At 47.7% G+C, this 22523-nt stretch overlaps 1 protein-coding gene across 4 annotated transcripts in view; it reads right to left on the bottom strand.

The window, feature by feature from the left end:
• ABTB3 (ankyrin repeat and BTB domain containing 3) overlaps positions 1–19738 on the bottom strand; it is a 184473-nt gene extending 164735 nt beyond the window's left edge. For 3 of the 4 annotated variants that reach the window (XM_048300597.1, XM_048300599.1, XM_048300600.1), the window contains exon 1: positions 18572–19738. In XM_048300597.1, the coding sequence (XP_048156554.1) occupies positions 18572–19529 (958 nt within the window). In that variant the 5' untranslated portion in view covers positions 19530–19738. The remainder of the gene's footprint in view (positions 1–18571) is intronic. The other variant, XM_048300598.1, reaches the window with a different exon arrangement.
• Between the last annotated feature and the right edge of the window lie 2785 nt (positions 19739–22523).

Below are 22523 nucleotides of genomic sequence, written 5' to 3'. Positions count from 1 at the left end.
TGTAGGCATTTCACATTGAAGCCAGGAAAGTCTGAAACTTTGGGGGAATTGCAGGGAGGTTGGGTGAGATAGCTGCTTAGCTCTGCTTTGGGGGAAACATCACCTTCTAGCAGATGTTTACCCTATGGATGATAAATACAGAACACCAGAGACCACCAGCAGTATGATAATTCCTAATTAGTAACAAATGCAAGTCAGAATGCATGGAATGTACCATGTACAATAATTAGTAACACACTGCACCACACACGGTACGTGACACTGTTACTCCAGCAACCTCCCGCTTGGTGAAACAGGCAGAAGGTTAGATTTCCCAACACAACAAAAAGTTTCAGTTTAAGAAATTTATTTGAAGGATGCATCACAGTGACAGCTGAGGAACATCCAGGCTGGATGTTACGCCTCAGGCAAAAATCCCAAATCAGCCCCACTACTTTCCATGGCCTGTGGATTTTAAATGCAACCTCACAATCCAGAATTAGAAGTGAAGTGGAAACCTTGTGAAGAGGCCGCTCCCTGGGAGTGCTGCCTTGGACTTCACTAGGAAGGTGTACAGCACTGATGCAGGCAAAAGGCCGTGTCACAGTGTGCCTCGGAGGAATGACTGCAGAAGGGACACGGCCACGGGAGCATTGGGAGAGGCAGCTGCCGCTATCGCTTCCAGTCAAATGCGCGGCAGCTCCCATTACCGCCGAGTACAGCAGGGAGCACTCCGACATGTTTGCTGCACCCACTGATAGCTTTTTGACACTGCTCTTCTCTCCACTGTTTACACACTGAAGCAAGAGAGAGGTGCTGGGAAGGCAGTTCGCCTGTAGAAACGCCTGCCATTCAGAAGCCAACCTTTTAGCACACACATGGGTAAAAACAAGCACATGGCATCAAAAACTGTTGAAGCTCTCAAACACTGAATGGATCTGCTGCAACCTTCCCAGGTACCACGCAGAGCTGATCCTTCCCTCCAGGCACCCTTAAAGGAGTGGGAGGAGAGCCATGTAGCAGATACGCTGTGGGGTTTGACTACACTGCTCCACAGATACTACATTAAATAAGGGTGGGGAAGGGTTTTATGGCCCCATTCTGTGTTTCAATCTCAAATTCACTAGTTTTCACTTACGGACGAGGAAAGGGAGGAGTGAACGTGGCAGAGGGCAGCACCTAATGTCGTATCACCCACTGTAACTGCAATTGCGGAGACTTGTAGCAGCCCAGCACCATCCTATCAAGACATGGGATTATCTGACTCCAGATACAGCCACTACTTGAGGAAGAGCGAGACAGAGAGGGAAAATAATTCCCATAGAGTTCAGCTGGTGCAGGGTGACAGAAGAGGAGGGCTGGAAGGAGCCTCCAGAACTCACTCCACACAGGAATTCAGCCAGTGCTTTTGTCACAGGAACATTACTCATTCCTTCCTGCTTCCCTTGTCTTTTGTTACAGATCACAAACCCAACATCTACAACGACTGAAGAAGCAATTACGGGCGCGTCACTGAAATACTGCAAGGACAGAACTATTCCAAATTCACGTACACCCTCACTGCTTGCTGACAATTGTACTTGCTACAGGCCTGACTCTGTACCAGCTCACACCCCACAAGGGGGTGGAGCAGCACTGCCTCAGGTACCATCAACACCTTGCAAACCAACCATGGAGGTAGATGCTGAGCCAGGCTTTCAAATGCAGGCAGCACAGTATCGTTTGCCAAACCCATGCAACTAACAACTGCGTGTTTTCCTTTGAGGCGTATCAACAGCTGGCTCTGCTGAAGAAGTGATCGAAGACATCTGCTACCCACATTTTGGGGGGGTGCTGAGTCAGTATGAAAGCCACTCACAGCAGTGTTCCTGAGCAACCAAAACTGAAGTTCAATTTAGTTGGTCAAACAGATCTCTTAATTTCCACAGTGCTGCTGGCTAGCAGACAGCAAGCAATCAAATACAAATGTGGACATTTAAATTTCAGTCAAATTTGGATCCTTGCAATGCAAACAGATGTACCTTCATCCAGGTACATGCGCTTTCCAGAGAGGAGTAATGATACATTGCAAGGGAAGAGTCTGTCGGTCTGTGTTGCTTCAGGTATTGATCCTGACACCCAAATGCCATCCTCTCAGGAAAGCAAAGTTATTCCTCCCGTCTACGTATTTTTTTTTTTCTGGATAGATGTCTTGGCCTGAAATGTTGCTCAGATTCCAGGTGTCTTTTGAGGTTCAGTGCATGCGTGCAAGAACAGAAAGGGCAGTGTCCCATGTTCCCACAGTATGCTAATTGCTATTCCTGCATGGATCCACCCTTCTTTGCCACTTCCCTTAACTCTTACTTTCTCCCAAGGAATCACTCACAGGCATGCAGGGCAACACACGATGCATAAATCTCCCTTCAGTTTCCTCCAAATTTAGGCATTCACTTCGCACAAGTCAGGAAACATATCTGGCTCTTTATTACTTTTATTTAAAGACCATAAATCCCTCCTTCCTTCTCTGGAGGAGCCAATAGGACTTGTTAAGCCTTCTGGTTCCCTCTGCTGCCATAAAAAGGTGCAGAGTTTCCGAATGTGACCAGCTGCTGCACAGAGGCCTTGCTACAGTCTCAGAAAACATCCAGAGTTCACTGACCCCTTGAGAGAACCTCCCATGGGACAGTGCCAGCCTCCAAGCACTGCCAAGCTGGGGGATATGGTGGTGGCAGCAAGGGTCACCTTGCAGTGAGGCTTCCAAAGACCCTCCTCTTGGCCCCAGGTCTTTGCAAGCAACTTGGCTTCAGAATTATCTACACAGTGCACAGGGCTGAAAGGAGTGGTCTGGTTCTGCAGCGGAGATCAAGAAGTCAAAGCACTTAAGCTTTTGGTTTCTACTAGGCTTCCATGATACTGTCTTTGAAAAGATCAAAGCCAGGCATCCTGCTCACAGAGAGCTAGACACCAACAGAGCATCTCCTTACCAGCCCAACGGCATCCCCAGACTCACAGCTAAGAAAAAGAGAAGCACAGAGACCCCAGCTCTCCAGAATCTCTACATGGTTTCCACCTGACAGAGACCAGGGCTAGTGCAGGGCAGTGAGCCAGGCTGGGCATGTCAGGAGATGTACTATTTCCATATGCAAAGGCAGTACCTACCCCTAATTTACATCCCTTCCAGCTTCCCAAGAGCCAGGGAAAAAGCTCCCACAGGTAGCTGATGCTGCACCACAGCAAGAGGCATCAAACTCCCTCCATAGATAGTTACAGCTGCACTTGCCACTGGTGCTCTCCTGCATGAACAGTGAGGTGACAGCAAGCCCCAACATCCCCAGACTGGAATAGCTGCACAAGTACAAGGTTGGTTTGTACATGCTCGAGGGAGGTGGTGTTTCCCAACACTACATTTACACATGTAAAACAAAGGCAAATTGGCACTAGCTGACAGCTTATCCAGCACCCTGAGGCAGCAGGACTGCCTCAAATGACTCCCTGTCAGAAAATCGCTTGCACTCACTGGGAGAAGGCATTGGGCAACCTGATGGCAACAGACTGTAGAGTATTTGCTATATATGGATACCATCCTTAAGCTGCCCTCAAAAATGGGTGGCACGCCAAAGCAGTGACATGCTACGTGCTAATGTCCCCATGTCCCCACCAGCCATTCATTTCAAGTGTGTGTGTTATAGACAGCTTCCATCGACAGCTTCTACCAACAGCTTCCATTAACAGCAGTGCTTCACACACAAAGGCTGGTGTCACTGAAAATTGTCAAAGGAGGGAAGTATTATAACGAAGTTCAAATATAAGATGTTTTTCTCCAACAAGCACACTTCAGGAATAGAAACCACAGTAAAACACGGTGATTAACACAAGTATGTACATCTAGGCGAGCTCTCAATAACTCAAGAAGATACCAGGTCACAGACTCATTTGGTGGATGAGTTTTTTCTTTTCTCTTTCTTTTTTAACACAGTTATATTGACTTCAATGGATCTTTCCCACTCTTCAACCACTAGATCTGCCTGATGATGTATTTACCTAAATGAAACTGAAGACACTTTCTCTCACAGTAATGATAAGACTAAGAAAGATCATTGTAGCACACCATCAGATATTAGGAGCAGAAATTTCAGGAAGGTTTACAGTAATACTTGAGGCCATGAAACTAAATTGTGCTTTCATTACCAGCTGTGGAGTTTTAGGCTTGGACCTGCTGCTCAAAGTCTATAGAGAGGGTAAGGGAAAAATCAGCCAGTATTTCCATCCTTCTCTGTAATTTGAAACCACTGAGACATATCTCAGGGTATAAACCACACAGCTCTATAAATAAAATAAATTACGATTCTGTACTCTTTGGAAGAAAGCTGACACCAAATTCATGTAGTAAATCCAAGAAAAAAATAAGCCTGGCCCATGGCCCAAGCACATAAGAAGCTCCCCCTTGTTCCCAGGGAGGAAGCTTCACCAACACCATTAGTTTGCCATTCCCGAGGGGACTTATATCTACAGGTCGTCCGCAGTACACTAAACGTCTGTCTGTACACTGCCCCTCCAGGTAGAGGCAAGTGTTTATTTACAGAAAGTGCTACCAGCAAAACTCCTGCAAATCCCTGCAAAAGGCTGAGCTCCTCTTTTCAGGTAAAGAAATGGGAAATCTTTCCAGTAAGTCCCAGTCCCAAGCTCACATCACATGGACACCTACAACTGTTTCTCTCTGCTACTTGCAGTGTCCCACTTTTTAAACGCTGTCACTTGTATGAACTGAAGTATGACCTCTCCCTGGCACAGTCTTTCCTAAAAAAAAGCTGCTACATACATATTTAAAAGCAAGTAACCCGCTACCAGAAAATACTTAGTTTTGTATAAGCCAATTATCCTCTGCGGTAAAAAGATCAGATAAACACAGTTTTGAAAGTGTGTGGTTAGAAAATGATTAAATGTATCATTTTGGCTCTTTTATAACAAATTAAAAGATGGAACTGAAGAATTCTTTCATTTCATATCACTAAAGGAATCTTCCAACAGGAAACTGTCACTTAAAATCTCTTCATAAACATCCTACTCAGTTTCAAAGTGGGGGACAAAAGTGCATTACAAAGTACTTTAAGAAATTTATTCCCTCTGTTCTCTATCCCCCCTCTCACCCACAAAGTACACAGCAAAGAAAGCAGGAAAACACCTTGGAATCCACCAATATAGAACCAGCAAGAGCTTTGCCTGCCAAAGACATCAGGATCCTTCGGCGGTGCCTATAACCCACCATGTCAGGAGACAGAGCTGCAGTTCCTGTAAGCCTCTGTCCTCTGTACATGACACAAGCGTGACTGTTCAGGGAGTTTACAAGAAATGAATGAGCACATGCAGACCCATTTATCAAAATCCTTGCAAAATGGGAAGTTGCATTTCTTACCTAGTTTCTAGGAAAATGAGTTTTACATGGTTGCACATGCCTGCCAGTTCCTCCACCGTCCCTCAGCAACCTTCTAGCTCAGGGGCAGATTTCCACCCCCTCTGGACAACGACTCCAGCATGAGGGATGGCCACAGACAACTCCAAGTGTTATGGAAACCAGAGATTTAGGAGAGACTACATCATTTTCCCCCAAAGAAGAGAAGGCTGGCAGCAAGCTGAACTTTTGTCAGGCACTGGAGAAGCAACACAGGAGCATGTTGAATGACACAGAGATAGAAATAGCATTCATCAACCCAACCCAGACATGTAGCCACCCTCCACTCCCGGGTTTTGGCCATAATTTAATAAAATATGGAAACTACTTGTGTTCTGAGCAGCCCACCCTGCCTCACGGCTTGCTCTGCCTTCCCCCAGGGCCTCCTCCCCACACCATGCCTGGATACCACAAAAGGGGCCACCGGCTGCTTTTCTCAGCGAGATCAAACCTTTCCCTGAGGGTACAGCACTCAGCCAAGCACCATCAGCCTCTCAGACAAATCCAGTGATGTCAGAAAGATGACAGACCTCCACCAAGACCCCAGTCCTGTTATCCACAATCCCACAGGGAAAGACATGTGGGCAAAGCCTTAAAGTCCACAGCCCTTCTATGGTGCTTTTCCCCCAGGTCAGTCACCATGGTTGTCACAAAACATGGATCTAAGAAAGCAGAGCACCAGCCCCTGGCATGCTCAGGGAAATCCACTCCCATCCTCTTCAATTAATGAAACATGGTTTTTTATTTTTCTGCAGATCACCCCAAAAGAGTGGGGACAGTCTCCTTGGATGGAAGAAGCTGAACTCAAATGCCCTGCATGCACTTTTAACAGAAATTGTTTGCAGCACTTATTTGCAAGAAAGCCACAATTAATTGTGCTACAGTATCAGTAAACACACTGGTTACATCATTTGAGCCCATTATTTTCCCTCCAAGAAATTACATTACTACATTATTGATGCAACAATCCAGTGTAATGAAATGGTACTTTGCATCCTTCTTTCTGCTTTACACCAAGTTCACAGTGCTATAGCCCTGATACTAAATTTAGTGAGGGTTGTTTTGGGTTTTTTTTTTTTTCCAGTAGGTCAAAAATTCCAGTTAACAACCTAAAAAACAGCCGCAGAAGAAGTTAAAACACCTGTCCCTAATCAACTGCAAAGGCTTGGGTTTCTCTTTGATACAACTCAAAATTACAGCTATTTCTAAATACTCTGCTTTTTTAGTGAATATTTTTACCTCGTATTTTTACTTGGACAGACTATTTTCAGAAAGGCATTCGAGAGAGATTATGCCAGAAAGCAGTAAAATAGCAAGCAAGCTGCTTATGCAAATACTGAACTTCTTTGAACTTAAGGGGAAAGAAAAGGAGCAGTATCGAGAAGGTCACCACTCCTAATGAAGAGAGCACATATGAAACTCAGGGAAGGAAGAGTTGCCCATGTCAAAATGGCAAAAGAAATCCTAGAGAAGTTAACAGGAAAGGAGCTCAGAACAGTAGAACATTCCGTCCTGCAGCTCTTACTCATTTGCAGGACGACAGAAAGCAACGAAGGTTACTGGTGTGATGCTGCAGGAAGCAGCCTCATTTTGCAGTGCCCAACAGCAGCGAATGGCTCTGCAGCACAAAGGGCAGGAACACCCACCACATCTTGTGCAATGCCTGTAAAGGCTGTCCAAGCAAAGCTTTGGCTAAAACACAAACCAGTACTTCCTCTGCAATTATTAATATAGGATTAATGTAATCTTTAGAAACAGTCTCCATGTGCATAACCCCAGCATGTTGTTTCCCAGCCACTCCTTTGCAATTATACAGTTCCACAAACCCCCACTGTGCTGGGAAAAGGAGAGGGCTCTTTAGAGTAACTTTAAATTTACACTTTCAGTCTTGCATCCTGGCTCTCTGCAAAAAATTCAGCAGTTGCTCAAGTTCCCACTTTGCCACTCAGTACCCTGCATGGTGCAATCACAGCTTCCCCAGGTGCCTTCTTTCTGGACCAAGTAACACCACTCTGGTTGACAATCACTGTACTGAAACAGTCCCCTTGCCCCCCCCCCCCCCCCCCCCCCAATTTCATTATCTTTTCTGCTGTTTGTTCTGTTCTTTCTCTTTCTGGAAATCGGGCTATGAAACTGAACTAATTACTCCAGGCTCAGAGGATGTTTTATGTGGGGTGCTGAATTGTTCTCATTTTTCCTTATGCCATGGCCAACATTTGTGTTTAAATATCAACAACTTTTTCTGTGTATCAGTGCAATGCCAACAGCACCGCAAACCTCTAAAGGAAGAAAGATCAGAACTCGTCCCAATGATGCTTCTCAAATCACAGTCAAGGGGAGAAGTAAACTGACAAGTCCTCATCTTCTTAACACCTCTTCCCTCTAAGCACTGTCCTTGCCCACAAAAAGGATGTTTCCGAGGGACTCATCCAACTCAGACCTTACCAGACCAGAAAATGGGTAAATCCCAACCCTAAAGACCCCAGCGTGTGCACTCCACCTTCTCACTCCAGACAGGAATGTCTTACCGGCACTGTCAGAAGTATGCAACACAGATTGCACAAGCAGTCAATGGTACAGGTCTAAATCTGCTCAGCAGCCAGCTTTGTAGCCAGTTTTGCAGTTTGGGTGTGTTTGCACTGTTTGCATGAGAAGCACCTGTTAAGTAGGCAGCAGCCTGGTTCCAGCTAAACTTCCAGGGAGTCCCAAAACATAACCCTAGGTTGGGCAAATCAGAGCTATCTAATCTCAAGCTGACAAAGGTGGCAGTAATGGTGACAGGGTCCCATCCAAAGGAAAACCTTGCCTTGCCTCCTCACTCCCAATGAAAGAAGTCACCTGCAATAGTGGCTGATGCCTGAGCATCCAGGGCCAGCCCCAAACCTTAGAAACACTTTGTGACTCACCAGCTCCTGCCTCACACCTCACACTGTTTGTAATTAGAACTTCACCAGCCCTGATAAGGCAGTGTTCTGCCACCCATCTGATAACTCAAGTCCCTCCACAACCTGAAGCTCCGTCTCGTGACTTTTTCTCACCATGACATCGCTGGTCAGAGGAGGCAGAGTAGGCAGACATCAGCATCCCCATCTGCTCTGGTGGTTTGAGGGCTCTCATCACCACAGGTCACCTTATAAAACCTGCCAATTATCCCACGCATAGGCAGTTTCTGTGTGCTGAAGAGAGGTGACAGCCCATATATCCTTCCTGAAGATCAGTTAGACTATCTGTACACTTAAGGGGGAATGAGTTTTGGCTAGGGTGTTTTTCTCTTGTTGTATTTAATCTTGCTTCAGAAGCACTCAGCCACCACAGTTTAACTGCTGATGTGTGTCAGACAGCATCACCGACTCACTTATCTTGGCTCCCAGCATCCTGCTGCAAGAACACTGCTGCCTAAGTTCAGCACCCTTTGCATTACATAGGTGTTTATGTCATTCCTACATTTAAACCTGTGAAGTATTTCAGACTACTCCTCATCTTACCCATCGTTTACCAAACATACTCTTTAAGATGGAAGCAAGGAATCATATGCATTCCCACAGGCAGGTATTTTTCATTAAAAAGAGTCTGCACGTTGCTGGTGTCTGCCCCTGGATTCAGCCAGCTTGCAAAACTGTTTTCATTCTCCAAAAACATTTGATGCACAAGGCAATTCTTTTGTGAGCACACTGGTATAATGAAGAACTAGTTAACAGGTAAAGCACAACAGCAAAGCAACAGCAGGTCGTAACTACTGAGGGATGGCTATGCTTGGGGTTGGGATTTATTCCATGTTAGAGGAACTGTACATTTTGAAACTCTTTCTCCTCCTGAGAGCATGCCAGATAATTAAACTGAACCTCTTATTTTTAAAATCTAATTTACTTCTGAAAACCTACACTGCTGGACTATTTTTAGAATTTTTCTTATGTGGGCCAGCAGAAATAGGCTAGAGCCAGGTAGCACAAGGCCTCACAGGCTGCGCTGCACAATCCTTAAGGTGAACACCATTAATCAGTAAAACAATGGGAAAAAAATCCTTTCAAATTAGGAATAAGTATCTGCAGTGAGGTACTGATACTCATCTTCAGTTTTGGAAAAGCTTATCTTAAGTAAAACTAAATCTGGGCCTACAGCTTTGACTCAGGAGTTTCTTTAATTTGTTACCAAATGTAAGACCTTATCCTGGTGTTTGACAGGCTGTCCTTACTACCAAAATCAGTGGGAATGTTGCCCAAACAAGGACTACAGGACTGGGTTTAGCACTACCTTTGGAACAGCTTGTACCATACAGCACCCGGCACAAGACGTGCACTAGAGAAGTTAAATAACACAAGTAGCACAGGGATACTTTTTCTGAAGTACTGACTTATTTTATAAGCATCTAGGGAAGTAACAGCATCAGAGGTACCTGCATCTAACCCCTAGCAGTTATCTTTGTTATATGGCAACCCAGAGCAAAATAATCTACCTACCCAGATTTACAGTGAATGACTCAGTGAAACTAATTTCTGTGATATGCTGGCACGCAAAGAAATGCCCCTGTATTGCAGAAAAAGAAATCTTCTTAGCATTCTCCACAAAAAAAAGCATCTCAGTGGGTAGCCAAAATGACTCTGACCTCTGAAATCTCTCTCATTTCTGCTGGCAGCACTTCATCCACTGAAGGGCTGGGAGTCCAGCATCCATCCCCAGGCATCTGGCCCACTCCCCAGTGGCAGCTTGCCTTGCTGCCGGCCACGTTCACTGCTTAGAGGTGACAGAGAAGTGAAGATGCTTCATCTGGGGCAAAGGACTTGTAGTCTGGGGAGTACATATGGCCCACAGCACCACAGTCTCTATTTTTCTGCTGGATAACATCCCAGAGAGAGGCTTGCAAGACTTGCTCAGCTCTTTGCAAGAAAAAGCCAACCTTCCCTGACTGTAGCAACTTGATCACAGCCAAACACAACACATAAGCAAAGGCACTACAGCCCAACAGTGTTTATCCAAAACTACCACAGGGCCATAGAAACTGCAAAACACTGCAGGATGCAAAGTTTCCTTCAATTATTTGACCGCCTCAAAAATGCAAATGCATTCACCATACCTCTGCTGCAACCCCAGCCCTGCTCACTTCCCCCACCTGGGAGCAATATTTCATAGCAGTGCACTTAAAAACAGGGTGGTTTTATTAATTTTAAAGCCTCAGACTCTTGTAGGTCCAGGTGCTACTCCACAGCACTCAAGGACAGAAACCTGGTCCTTGAAGAGGCCTCCTCTCTAATCTTTTCAGGGGTTCCTGTTCACCTGCTCACTCCCCAGCCTGTTCCAAAACCTTTATGGCTGCCTAAAGCAGCCTACGTGCTGTTCACATGAGCAAGGTCTATCCATGTAAGAGCTCTGGAAAAGCCACGTAAGACTGTGAATTTGCTGACCCAGAAGTATTACCAGTCCCTCATGGCTCAGCTGCAACGCCTCCGTGCGCTCCTATCTCCTGGCGAGTGTCCCGCTGCCTCCCACACATCCTGCAGCACTGATCCCTCCCTGCACTTTCGCTTTCAGCTGCCTCAGAACAGCACAGAAAGAGCTTATACCTGTCTCCCGTGCTTCCATGTTTCTTTTCAAAGATCCCAGTATCAACATCCATCACCTCCTGAAGCACCACGGCAGGAAGAGCCCAGTCCCCAAGTGTCCTGCCAGCCAAGTTCCCATCAAGCAGATCAACATCCCACCAAGCACCAACATCAGTCAGCCACACACAACCACCCACAGGGATTTACACCAGGTCTACCACTGTGCTTTTAAATGGCCTGGAACCCACTGGTCCTTCCTCCCTTATCCACCTCTGCCGGCTTGATTCATCAGGCACACACACAGTCACCTGTCCTGAGGTCTGTTGGTACAGGGGGTCTCATGTTCTTCCTATTCCTTATTACCAAGCCAGTATTGTTTAAACCAAGTCAAAGACTATTTCTTTGCCTTATCAGTGATGAGCCAAGAGAATGCAGGAAACTTCAAGTCTCTTGAGCACCTTTTCAGTCTCCAAGCTGGTCCACATATTTACCACTGGATGCCCTCTTACCATATTAGAAAACCTCTTGGGTTGTTTTCAGGAACAACTACACCAAAAGAAGGGCACTGCTTACTATGAACGCAGCCTAGGAATCAAGAAAGAGGATAAAGTATCATCAAGATGGCAGGCACCTCTTCAATGGAGCCCAAGAAAATGGTCATGTCCCATAAGCCATGCTCTACAACTTTCTCCTCACCCACAAACTGCCATAGTAAGGAAGTGTGATGATTCAAAAGCATCAGCACATCAGGTTAAATTAATTCAAGTAACTGAGACAAGCCTCAGCAAGGTGTCAGCGTGCCTGTGCCCCATCCATGCTGCTGAACTGATCCACACCAATGCAGCTCCTTCTTCTTCAGCTGCTCCCAGGAACATGCCCCTCACTCCTGCTGTCAAAACGAGCCAACAGCTTCTCACTGACTCATTTCGCCTGATTAGTGCCCTCCTCGCTTCTGTTTTTACAAGAGAAAAGTGTAGCCCTATGGAAAGCAAAAGGAGTGACTAGACATCAGATTATATCTCCTCACATCCTTTAACAGCACGATAGATTATTACCTTCTGGGAAAATGGGAAGCTTACGCACTGCCAGACAAATGTGGCCACTGATAGAAACTCTTTGTTGTAGGAAATCCCTGAAAGCAAGGATAGACCAAGAACCAACCACATGTGAGGCTTTGGCTGGCACAGTCCTTTACAATATCTGTGTTTTTTTCAAGTTGTCCAATTGAACACCTCTGGCAAAGTAACCAGAGGTTAACCTGGTCATGCAAGCTCCGAGGTAATTTTCACTTTATGTCTTTTGAAACCTTTAAAATACTTATCAGGTACACAACAATTGCAATTACAGATTTCTACAGAGATGGTGCAGTATGTTCCTTTTGGTCAGCAAGTAAACAAGGACAAGAGCAAAGAAAGAAAACAGTCCCTGCTTCTTTCCTATGCTTTGCTAAAGCCTCCTAAATCCTGAGCAAAGGAAATCAGCCTCCAGACAGAGCAAAGGGACTGGCAGAATGGCACTGCAGACAGAGCTGGACATGACGGCCCAGGCTGGGAGACTGAGGCAGCAGGAATCCTGAAACCAGGAGGAGACTGGGAAAGTGAACAGGCACTGATGTGATCTACCATTCACCAAGCATCCACTTCAGCCCCCACGAGTACACAGAATGCCAATCTGCTCAGGGATACAAATGGTGGCAGTGCTGCTGCTCATCACCCTCACTGCAAGAAAACACAACCTGGTGATGAACTCCCTCATCCATCCCCTCCTTGCTTTTCCTGTACATCCTCTGCTGGGCCAGCAACAGAGATATTTTGCATGGAAACTGCTACTTTCAGCAAGCCACCTGAAGGGAGACCCTGCTCATTTTGCACTACACATTGGCCAGAGGAAATTACTCCAGGCAGAGGATTTAATTCCCAACACCCATGTGCTACAGGAAACAGCTCTCTCCTCCTCTGGTGCCATCTCAGTGAGCAGGGCTTTCTCCTTTCACACCTTCATTAGGGGAAAGGTGAGGGGAAGACCATGAAGCTTTTTTTCTAACTTCTGAGATAGGAGAACTCAACCCCTGACCAGGACAAGGGAGAAAGGGATCAGGCTGTAGATGTCCCCAGCCACTGCACCACTGGGTATTTACTCTGGACAATGTGGAAGGTTTGTGACTGACAACCAACTGCTTGGTATGACACACACTGCAGAAACACCAACACATTAAGAGTGGTGTCTTTTACGTTTTTATTAACTTTGAGCAGTGGAAGAAAGAGCATTTACAGTAACGTTAGGAAAAGGCACAAAGCTGTCCCTAATGCTCATCTGCACCTCATGTCATCAGCTCACAGGATGGCTGAAAGACCACATGAAGCCTGTCAGCATTCAGCAAAAAAGCCAGGAACCCAATATACTGCTAAAACTATACTGTTATTCCCCTAACATGCTCCTTGTATACACAATCACTCCCAATCATCATTCCAAAGCCTCATTTACATCAAAAACTAAGTAATGTAGATGCAGCCTAAAAACTCCCTAGCGTGGCCAAGACTATAAATGCTATTAAGGTACTTTCCAACATGACAAAAGGAATAATCATATTGGCAAACATAAGCTTTATGATTATCCTGGGTGCTTCTAGTATAACCATTTCTGGGATTTTTTTTTTTTTTAATGTTAGACTCATAACTGAAACAAATTACATGAATCAAAACATCCAGAGGGGAAACAAACCATCATCACCCAGTCAGTCAAACCTCAATCTCCCGCTGGGTCTCTCTACTTCCTAGTTCCACCATTGCTCCCTTCTCAAGGTGTCCTCTCAAGGCAACAGAGGTCTTCAACAAGCACACACAAGCCAATTATCTTTCTGTCCCACTCCTGCCAACATCAGGTGTCAAACCAACCCACCTCCCTACATGGAATGGAGCATGGTTTCCCCACTGCCATCCCAGCTCCCACCAGCATCAGTGGCCACAAACCACAAACAGGCAAAACCTTCTGCCCTTTGGGGCTCTCTCCCCCTCTCCCTCCCGTATGGAGAGGGGATAAATTCACAACTTGTTCAAAGAGGTTGTGGAAGTTTGCTTGGGAGGTTGTCAGGTAAGAGAATCAAGCAGAAATACACATCATTTGTTGCACCATCACTCATGTCAACCTCTTGGCATGGGATTCAAGTGCCTTGGAATAGATGGCAAAAACAAAACAGCAAAGACCTCTAAGTGTAACAAACTGGCACATATAAGAAACTTCAACCATATTCCTTTTTTTTATTTTACCAGCAAAAAATACAATGCAAACAAAAGGGGGGGAGGAGAAGGGGAGGAAAGGATATTATTGAAATCACAGTTTAAAAAAAGGCCAAGAAAATGGCATGAAATTCCATTTTGTGCCCAAATATTCCCCTATCATCTTAGCTGAAATAAGTTTTAGATTGATTTTTATGTTGCCCCTAAGGCCATAATGGCATCCTGAATAGTTCAATTACAGCAGAAACCAGAAAAGTAACAGATAACAGTATGCTTGCCAGTAAAAGAAGAGTATGGTCTCTGTATGCACACGTGTGTATACATATGTATCAAAATTTAAAAGCATTTATTGATTTGGTTAAGCTGTGCTGATATATTGGTGCTGCTCATTTGCTTGGAGTCCCCCTAGTTAGCCTGAATTAGGAGAAGAGGCTGAGGTTAAACTGAGGTTAGCTGACACATGTCAGCCAAGCCTGACCTAATCCTGGGTTTCTAACTAGTTTGATCTTCTTCTCTAAATAATATTAAGAAGAGGAAGAAACCACAGGGATGCAGTTGGGTTCCAAATAACTATTTTTAGAAGCTGTACACAAACAGACAAGGCAGAGTTGTGCACGCTGACTGCTCCACAGAAAACTCCTTCCTGTGATCCCCAGCTCCCTGGCTGTGTCCCTCCCAGCCTCTGCCCTTCCCACCACAAGCCCTGCCACAAAGACAAAGAGACCCCCCCCAAGAATGAAACAGGTAAAACCAGTTTTCTTAACTCTGTATTAATCCAAGTGTTGTCTAATACCATTCCTCCTCCCGGTGAAAGAGGACCTCCATAATACAGTGTAGGTGACTTTGAGCTACTTGGATCTGCCATCCAAGCCTCCCCTGTTAAAACAACATACATGGATTTACTCCAATGATTTGCACTGGATCCAAGACCTGGGGAAACTTCCCATTCATCTCAAAGCATTTCTCAGATCTGGCCTAAAGTAAGGGTTTGATGAGCAATAAAGAAACTAAAATAATATTGCTTAAACTACAGAGGTGCCAGCTTTTACTGCCTTTCATTGAGCATGCAGTATTTTTCTCCCACTGTTCCAAGGGAAATAACACTCTCTGCAACTGTTATAGGATGTAAAACATGCACTGTGCTATTCAGATGGAGCTCGTAATTGAAACATTTAAGTGTCAGTGAAATCCCAAACGTAAAGTTTTTAATTTTCATTCAGTCATGATGTTAAAATTCTGGGCGGGGGGTGGAAATTACTACCTCAGAATGCTTTTAAGGTCTATTCTTTCTGATATAGTAATCAGAAAGATAAGCTCAGTCAATATGCCAGCAGCTGCTGCCGTACTCCAGCGGCTTGCTCCCGACGGCATCGCCTGCTTTGCCTTTGCCATCCCTGCCCGTCTCACACAAGAGGTTACCAAGAGGCTTATCAAGGACACATGGCCTGCTGCCTGTAACACATGAAGAACTGCCAATACCTTCATCTACAGGCTTTTGACCCTGCAAGAGGGATGAGCAGGCTCCTGTTGCAGAGTGGGGCTCCCGTTGAGGCAGCTGTCCAAGCTTAGGCCAAACATACCCAAAAGAAGCCCAGCAGGCTCAAGGGCCCACAGAAAGAACCAGCTCAAACATTTTTGTCTGAAGACACATGACCATCATTTATAGGAAGGAGAAGGTTATCTTGCAATACTGATCTTATTCAGCAGCTTCCAAGATGACCGAATATGACGTAAGCTAGAAAACCTCAGCTGAAACCACTAAACACTCTGCACAACTTACAGGGAAGCCCTGAAAGGCTGGTTTGTGTCTTGCAGATCCTCAGACCATCTTCCCCAACACTCATGTTCACAAACTCTGTTAGAGCAATTCTTGGACTGCATCATGCACAAACTCATGTTCCTCACTTACTTGCACCCCATGATATTCACAGGTTGCCTGTTTCACGCTCTGGATGAACCTTAAGGTGGTGAATTTAGCCTGGAAATTTTTTAAAGGTTTGACATTTGAGTCCCAGAGAGAGGCACTTCTCCCCACAAAAACCTACCTGTAGATAAGGTACTGTTACAGAGTCTGCTTTTGCACTGCTTTCCATGCCCCACCTTCACTCAAATCACACTGGCCCTGGTACCTTCAGAAGGGACCCCACCACCACTTCTTGTCCACACCTGATGGACCAAATCCACTGATTTCAGTGCTTGTGTGTTCACGTGCCACCCAGCTGGGAAATGACACCCCAGCTTACTGAACCTCAAGAGTACACAACCTGTCTCCTCTCCTGGAGAGGTGCAAAGAGATGTGAGAAGTCTGCTACCTCTTAAGCTGTGCTATCATGGTGTTTCAAGTACTGAGGACAGAGGAAGGATGAACTTGTGGTTAGGCCACTAAATAGAGATGCAGCTTCCACAGTCCAAGCCTCCTGCCACAGATTGCCCCAACAGTTTCCAGCTGGTCAAATAATCTCTCACATCAGACTTCTCCACCTTTTTTTAAGTGCCTGAGAAGGAAACATTTGCAACCAAACATGGAACACTCAAGACACCAAAATGGTGAGGCCTATATAAATAGATACATACCTCACTGATGAAGAAGCAGGCTGATGTGTTTAATAGTTTATAAAGGCTGGTTTAGTTGCCTTGAAAGTGCTTAAGAGCAGGTAACACACCCTTGGATTAAATCTAAATAAACATTAACAGCAGTAAAAAATGGCTTTTACTGTGAGGAGGCCTGGCTCTTGCTTGCACCTGTAACCTTAAATATATTTAACAGGATGCCAAAGTATGTATTATAAGATGCTACAAAGCAAAACAACATTACAGACATTTGCATAGAAAGGAGGGAGACATAGGGAGAGAGGCAAAAACAAAATGGACAACTTGCTAGGGTCTGATTCGAACATCTTAGAAAAATGCTATTTGGTCAACTCAAGACTGAGCTACCAAGGAGATTTGTGGCAGCTAAAACTACAATAAAATGGAGATGAAAACTCTGTTTCGTGTCCCTAGAAGGGAGATAAATGAGGGTCAGAATGAAGTTCATTTAAATCCACTGAGCTGATACAGAGGGAGTTAGAGAGAGCCGCAAAACAAAATGAAGGGCTCAGTAGGAGCCTGCACAGCCAGTGCTGCAATGTCAGAAATGCAACACAGTGCCATCTGAAACCTACAGGCACCATAGCAGGACTCAAGGAAAAAAACAACGGTGGGACTCCTAGGGAAGCCATGCCTGCCTGCAACAGCACTGGAATAACGCACCAGGGTCCTGCAACACAAGCCCCCGAGAGCGGATGCATTTTGAGGGGAGGTTCAGTGAAGCCTCAGGGGAAGACATCCACTGCTGGACTAAAACCACCAGAGGAATAGAACTAAGCAGCATCTATTTACAGCAGGGAGCAGTATCTGCCCCTTTCTTTTGCTCCCACCTGGCATCCTCCTTTGGGTCTCTTATGGGATAGAAGGTGCCTTAAGACAATAGATAATTAGCTGTAATGCATCCTCTGTGACTGTAACAACTTAACAAGGCTTATCTGTAGACGTATCTAGGCTTCCAGTTATCCTTGTTCTCCCAGTTCCCTTCCTCTTCCAACCCTCCCCCCCAAAATATTTGCATCTTAGCTTGACAGGTATTTTGAATTTTAGCTTAATAAAAGTGTTTGCATGTGTCTGTGCACGCTTAGGAGAAGATAAGAAAAAAACATCCTATTTTAACTCTGCCTCCTCGAGACACAGCTCGTTCCATTTTCCCTTCCCTGAAAAACAGAGGGAGCTGAAATAAGGAACATCAACTTTGGAACACCACTCTACCGAAGGATAACTTATTAAAAATATTAGATTCATCGTTTAAAAAACGAAGGGAAAAAAATGCCCAGGAAGTTGATGCATCACGGTGTTGCATCTGTGTCAAGCTCTGGGTAAACATGCAGCAACATGAATGAAATCTGTCCAGAAAGACTGCATTTCAGCGCCAACCACGCAATCGCTGGCCAAACCACTGCATATGTAACAAAAGTTTGATCTCGCCTGCAAGCGCTCAGCTGCGCTTCTGCCATTTCCTGTGGAAAACTGAAGCTCTGAACCACTGTCTCTCACCCAGAACTCGCCGACACTTAGCCAGCTGCCCCTAAATTCACGCCAATCACGCCGCGGCAGGCGGGCAGGCAGCCCCGGCAGAGCCGTGCGGGGGATGCTCGGCAGCTGCCCTCCAGCCCTCCCCGCGCCCCGGGCCGGGCACCACGGTGCAGGGGCAGCCGCGCCGCTCCTCCCTCCCCGTTCCTCCGGCCTCGGCGGCAGGTGGGGCGGCGGCGGCTCGCCCAGCGCCCGGGGGGGCGGACGGGGGCCCGCCCGGCGCAACAGGTGGTCGGTGGCGCCCGGTCCCGCCCAGCGGCCGCACTCACCGCTGGCGTTCTTTCCGCAGATGAGGTGTTGGTAGGGCTGCAGCAAGCCCCAGAGCTCGGGGTCGTTGTTGACCGTCTGCTCCAGCGCCTCCAGGGTGAAACGGGGAGCCTCGCCGCCCTCCTTCTCCTTCTCGGCCGGGGCGGCAGCGGCGGCGGCCGGGGGGCGGCCGGGCGGCGGGAGAGGGGCGGCGGGGCCGGCCAGCACCCGCGCGTGGATGTCGCGGAAAAGGCTCTCGGTGCCCGCGGTGAGGTAGATGGCGGCGTGCTCGTGGATGCGCAGGGCCACGCGGCTGTCCACCATCCAGCGGTAGAACTTGCCCACGGAGAAGGCCAGTCCGCACCGGGCCGACTTGCCGCGGCTGAAGCGGTCGCCGCCGCTGCTGCTCATGTTGTAGAGGGAGAGGGCGCCGAGGGCGGCTGCCGTGCAGCGGGCCGCCAGCGTCCAGCCCAGGACGATCTCCATGGCGCTCCGCACCTCGTGCTTGGTGCACTTGGCGAAGCGGAGGCTCAGCCGCTGTGCCTCCCGGGCGATGCGTACCAGCGCCCGGCTCACCAGCGTCGAGAGCCGCGCCGCCGCATCCCGGCTCCCGGGGCTGGCGGCGCCCGGCGCCCGCGGCTCCCGGCGCGGCGGCGGCAGCAGCAGTGCCTCCACCTCCTCCAGGCTCCAGGGGACCTCCTCAAGGTCGGGCAGGAGCCGAGAGCACTGCTGCCCCGCGCAGTCCAGCACCTCGGAGTCTTCCGCTAGGACGGTGTTGACGGTGTCGAAGCTGTTGTGCCGACTGTGCATGGAGTCAGTTAGGTGCGGCCAGCAGCTTCCTCCATAGGGGTACGCGGGGTGCGAATCCGAGCAGCACAGCGACAAGTTGGAGGAGCGCACCGAGTCCGCCGCACCACCATACCCGGAGTCCAGCGTCAGGTCTTCCAGCGTCCTCACCGCCGTCTTACCTCTCCGGGCCATCGCCGCACTTCATGCTGCACCCGCGGGACCCGGGCGGGGAGCGGCTCACAGGAACGCGGGGGAGAGAGCAGCGACGGGGCGCGGCGTGACCCGCCGGCCGCTTCGCTTCGCTCCGCTCCGCCAGACGGCAGCGAAGCGGCGCTGCTGCCTGCGCCCTGCTCCTGCCGCCGCTGCTGCCGCTGCTGCCGCTGCTGCCGCTGGCCGAGCCCCGCTGCCGACCCGGCTCCTGCACTGCGCCGCGCCGCCGGCCCGACACCGCACCGCAGCGCAGCGCCGGCCAGCGGGCGCGGGGGGCGAGGCCAATGCAAAGCGCCGCCGGCTCGCAGCCAATGGGACGGTGAGGAGGCGGAGACATGCAAAGCAGCGCGCCCGCCGGCCAATGGGACTGCGCCCTGCGGCGGCCGCGCCTCCCTTCGCTCCGCGGGGCCGCACCGCGCAGCGCGGGCCGGGAGGGGGCGCGGCCCGTCCGGCGCCGCCGGCCCCACCGTGTCCCGGGCCCGCCCGCGGAGCCCGCCGGGGCTGAGACCTGCGCGCAGGCAGCACCCCGAGGGCTGGGACTCTGCGCTGCAAAGCGAAGATGTGTTAATGTGGCCCTGGCCCCGCTGGCAGCCGGGAGAGGGCGGCCAGCCGCGTCCTCTGTCCTCGCGGCTGGGAACAGCACGGCTCTGCTACGTGCATCTACGCCGTTCCCCCGGCGTACGAATTAGAGTCCCGCTCCAGCCCGCACTGGGTTTTCACACCAGTAGTTCCCTGTTGTTGCTATAAACAAATGACAGGGAGCATAGGCACTCACACGCATCTCATCAAGATATTTTGAAATCAAGCAGAAACTGCCACGTAAGAATCCCAGCCATCACTCGAGTCAGGAAGAGCAATTTCCAAATAATTGAAACAAGTACAATAAAGCCCTTTGACATTCTTGACATTAACCCATTAAGTATCGTGAAGACTTTGACAAGTAAGATTTGTACTGGGCTTAGGGCACATTTCCTATGCATAGTAAGATGGTTTTTGTGCAAGACAATTTATCCTCGACTAATGTATTTTAATCTTACATTGCTAGGCTTTAGCTTTATTAGAAGTTGCCTGACTAATAATATCCCAGGCAACAGACTGAGAATGTATATGTTTGTGTGCTCTGGTTTTGAATAAATCTTATAACCTTTAAAGCATAAAATACCAGCAAATTTCTATCCCTTTAAGGATAAAAGCCTAGTAAACACATTTCTTTGTCATGCCAACAGAGGCAGCCAAAATTCTTGGGCAAACAAGGCAAGTCATGTAAGAGATTTCCCTGTCCAAGCAAGCCTGGCACTCCTTCAGCATCAGCTTCCTACAGGAAAGGCACAAACACAACTACAGGGAGGCTCATTTGTCAGGTTGGGGAGAACTATGACACCACCAAAAACACCAAAAGGGGGTTGCTCTCCAAATGAAGTCAAGTGCCAAGTGTCAAAAACTGGTTTCTCAGCATAGTCTTGGTCTTTTCACAAGATGCAGTATGCACAATAGGTTTCCACAGATTTCCCAAACACCACAATATCCTGATAAAAGGTAGAAGAGCTGAGAACAGGAGCAACCTGAACTTAAGCCACTGTCACAAGTGAAGTAAGACACTGAGGCCTGTGCGGCTGGCAACAGCCAGTCTTGGGGCTGGCTCACCAAAAATGAGAGCATACCTCGAGAGTAAAATCCTGTGGACTTTGCAGTGATCCAGCAGTATATCTGGCAGTAGAGCCCTCTGCTGTCTTCAGCGCCTCAGTGCAGTGGTTGCTCAAAATTCCCCTTTCCATTTGGTAGGAGATGGAAGACACCACCACGACTAAACCCCTCAGGATAGTAATTTTTCTAACTTCATCCCCCTGACTCTGCCCTTATGCTCTCACAGAATGCCACAACTGCACACGCTGAGCATACGAGAGAAGGTCAAACTCAGGGAAAGTTCAAGTTGGGGAGGTTGGGTTTGTAGGGTTTCACAGAGACACAAGGTGGGCATCCAGGGAGGATGAAACAAGTGAAGCAGGTGTTTTGTTCACCAGCCTTTGTGAAAAATGGTGCTGCTGAGGTCAACACCCACCTTGGGTGCTGCATCATTTTTAGGCTACAACACTGCATTTGAGATGAATAGGATAAATGAGAAGTGGACAGTTGTCTCGGGTACTGTGCAGACTCAGGCATTTATATTGTTGACTCAGAAACAGTTTGTACTTCTAAAGAGGTTGGGTTTTTATTTTTTTAATTCAAAAAGCAAAATATTGGGTCTTACCAGAGATTTTGTAGCTGCAATCTTGCACACAGCAGTTTGATTCCCAGTCACACTACCAGCTTGGAAGACGTTGCAATACTTGGACACACCAAAGACATGGCAGCGTTGGTTTAAACTTTCAAAAGTGGTAGTAAGAACTTCTGACTCACTTTTTCAGAAGACTAATTACCTTCTCATTGATTGAAAGGGCTGGAAGTTCAAATCAGTTCAGTGTGACCAGTCTGGATCTCCGATGATCTTTTGGTACCCAAAGAATTTCACCTGCCCAGGTGTGGATACGCTGGCTGCTGCATCCCGAAGTGAGATTCAGCATTATTTGGAAAGTGCTTCTCAGACAGGGTTCTTTAAAACGCCCTCGGAAAAGACAGGATCAAACAGTTTGGAGCAAAAGGCACCCCTGCAATATGTACGGTGCCTGCATGGGATGAGCTCTGGAGACAGTGCTTAGCGTTAATCCAGAAAGGGCACCACACCTCTCCTGGCCTGGGAGGAAGGGCAGGTGTCTGCAGTTGCACTCCGTTCTGCAAGCCTTGCAGCCGGGGTCATTTGCCTATGAGACAAGAACACCCACTGCAGAAAACAAAGTCCCTTTATATGTCAAAGGCTGGGTGGAAACAATTTTCAGCTTGTTGGAGACAGGAACATCAATTATCCTTACAGACAATTCAGACAGGGACTGATTAAGTACCATACCAGGATGATAAGTGCCAACTCTGAAAGAGGGAAAT

Source organism: Corvus hawaiiensis, chromosome 4 (genome assembly GCF_020740725.1).
Source record: "Corvus hawaiiensis isolate bCorHaw1 chromosome 4, bCorHaw1.pri.cur, whole genome shotgun sequence".
Classification (NCBI taxonomy): Eukaryota; Metazoa; Chordata; class Aves; order Passeriformes; family Corvidae; genus Corvus; species Corvus hawaiiensis.
The sequence above is the reverse complement of the archived record's forward strand: the minus strand, read 5'-3'. Positions and strand labels throughout refer to the sequence as shown.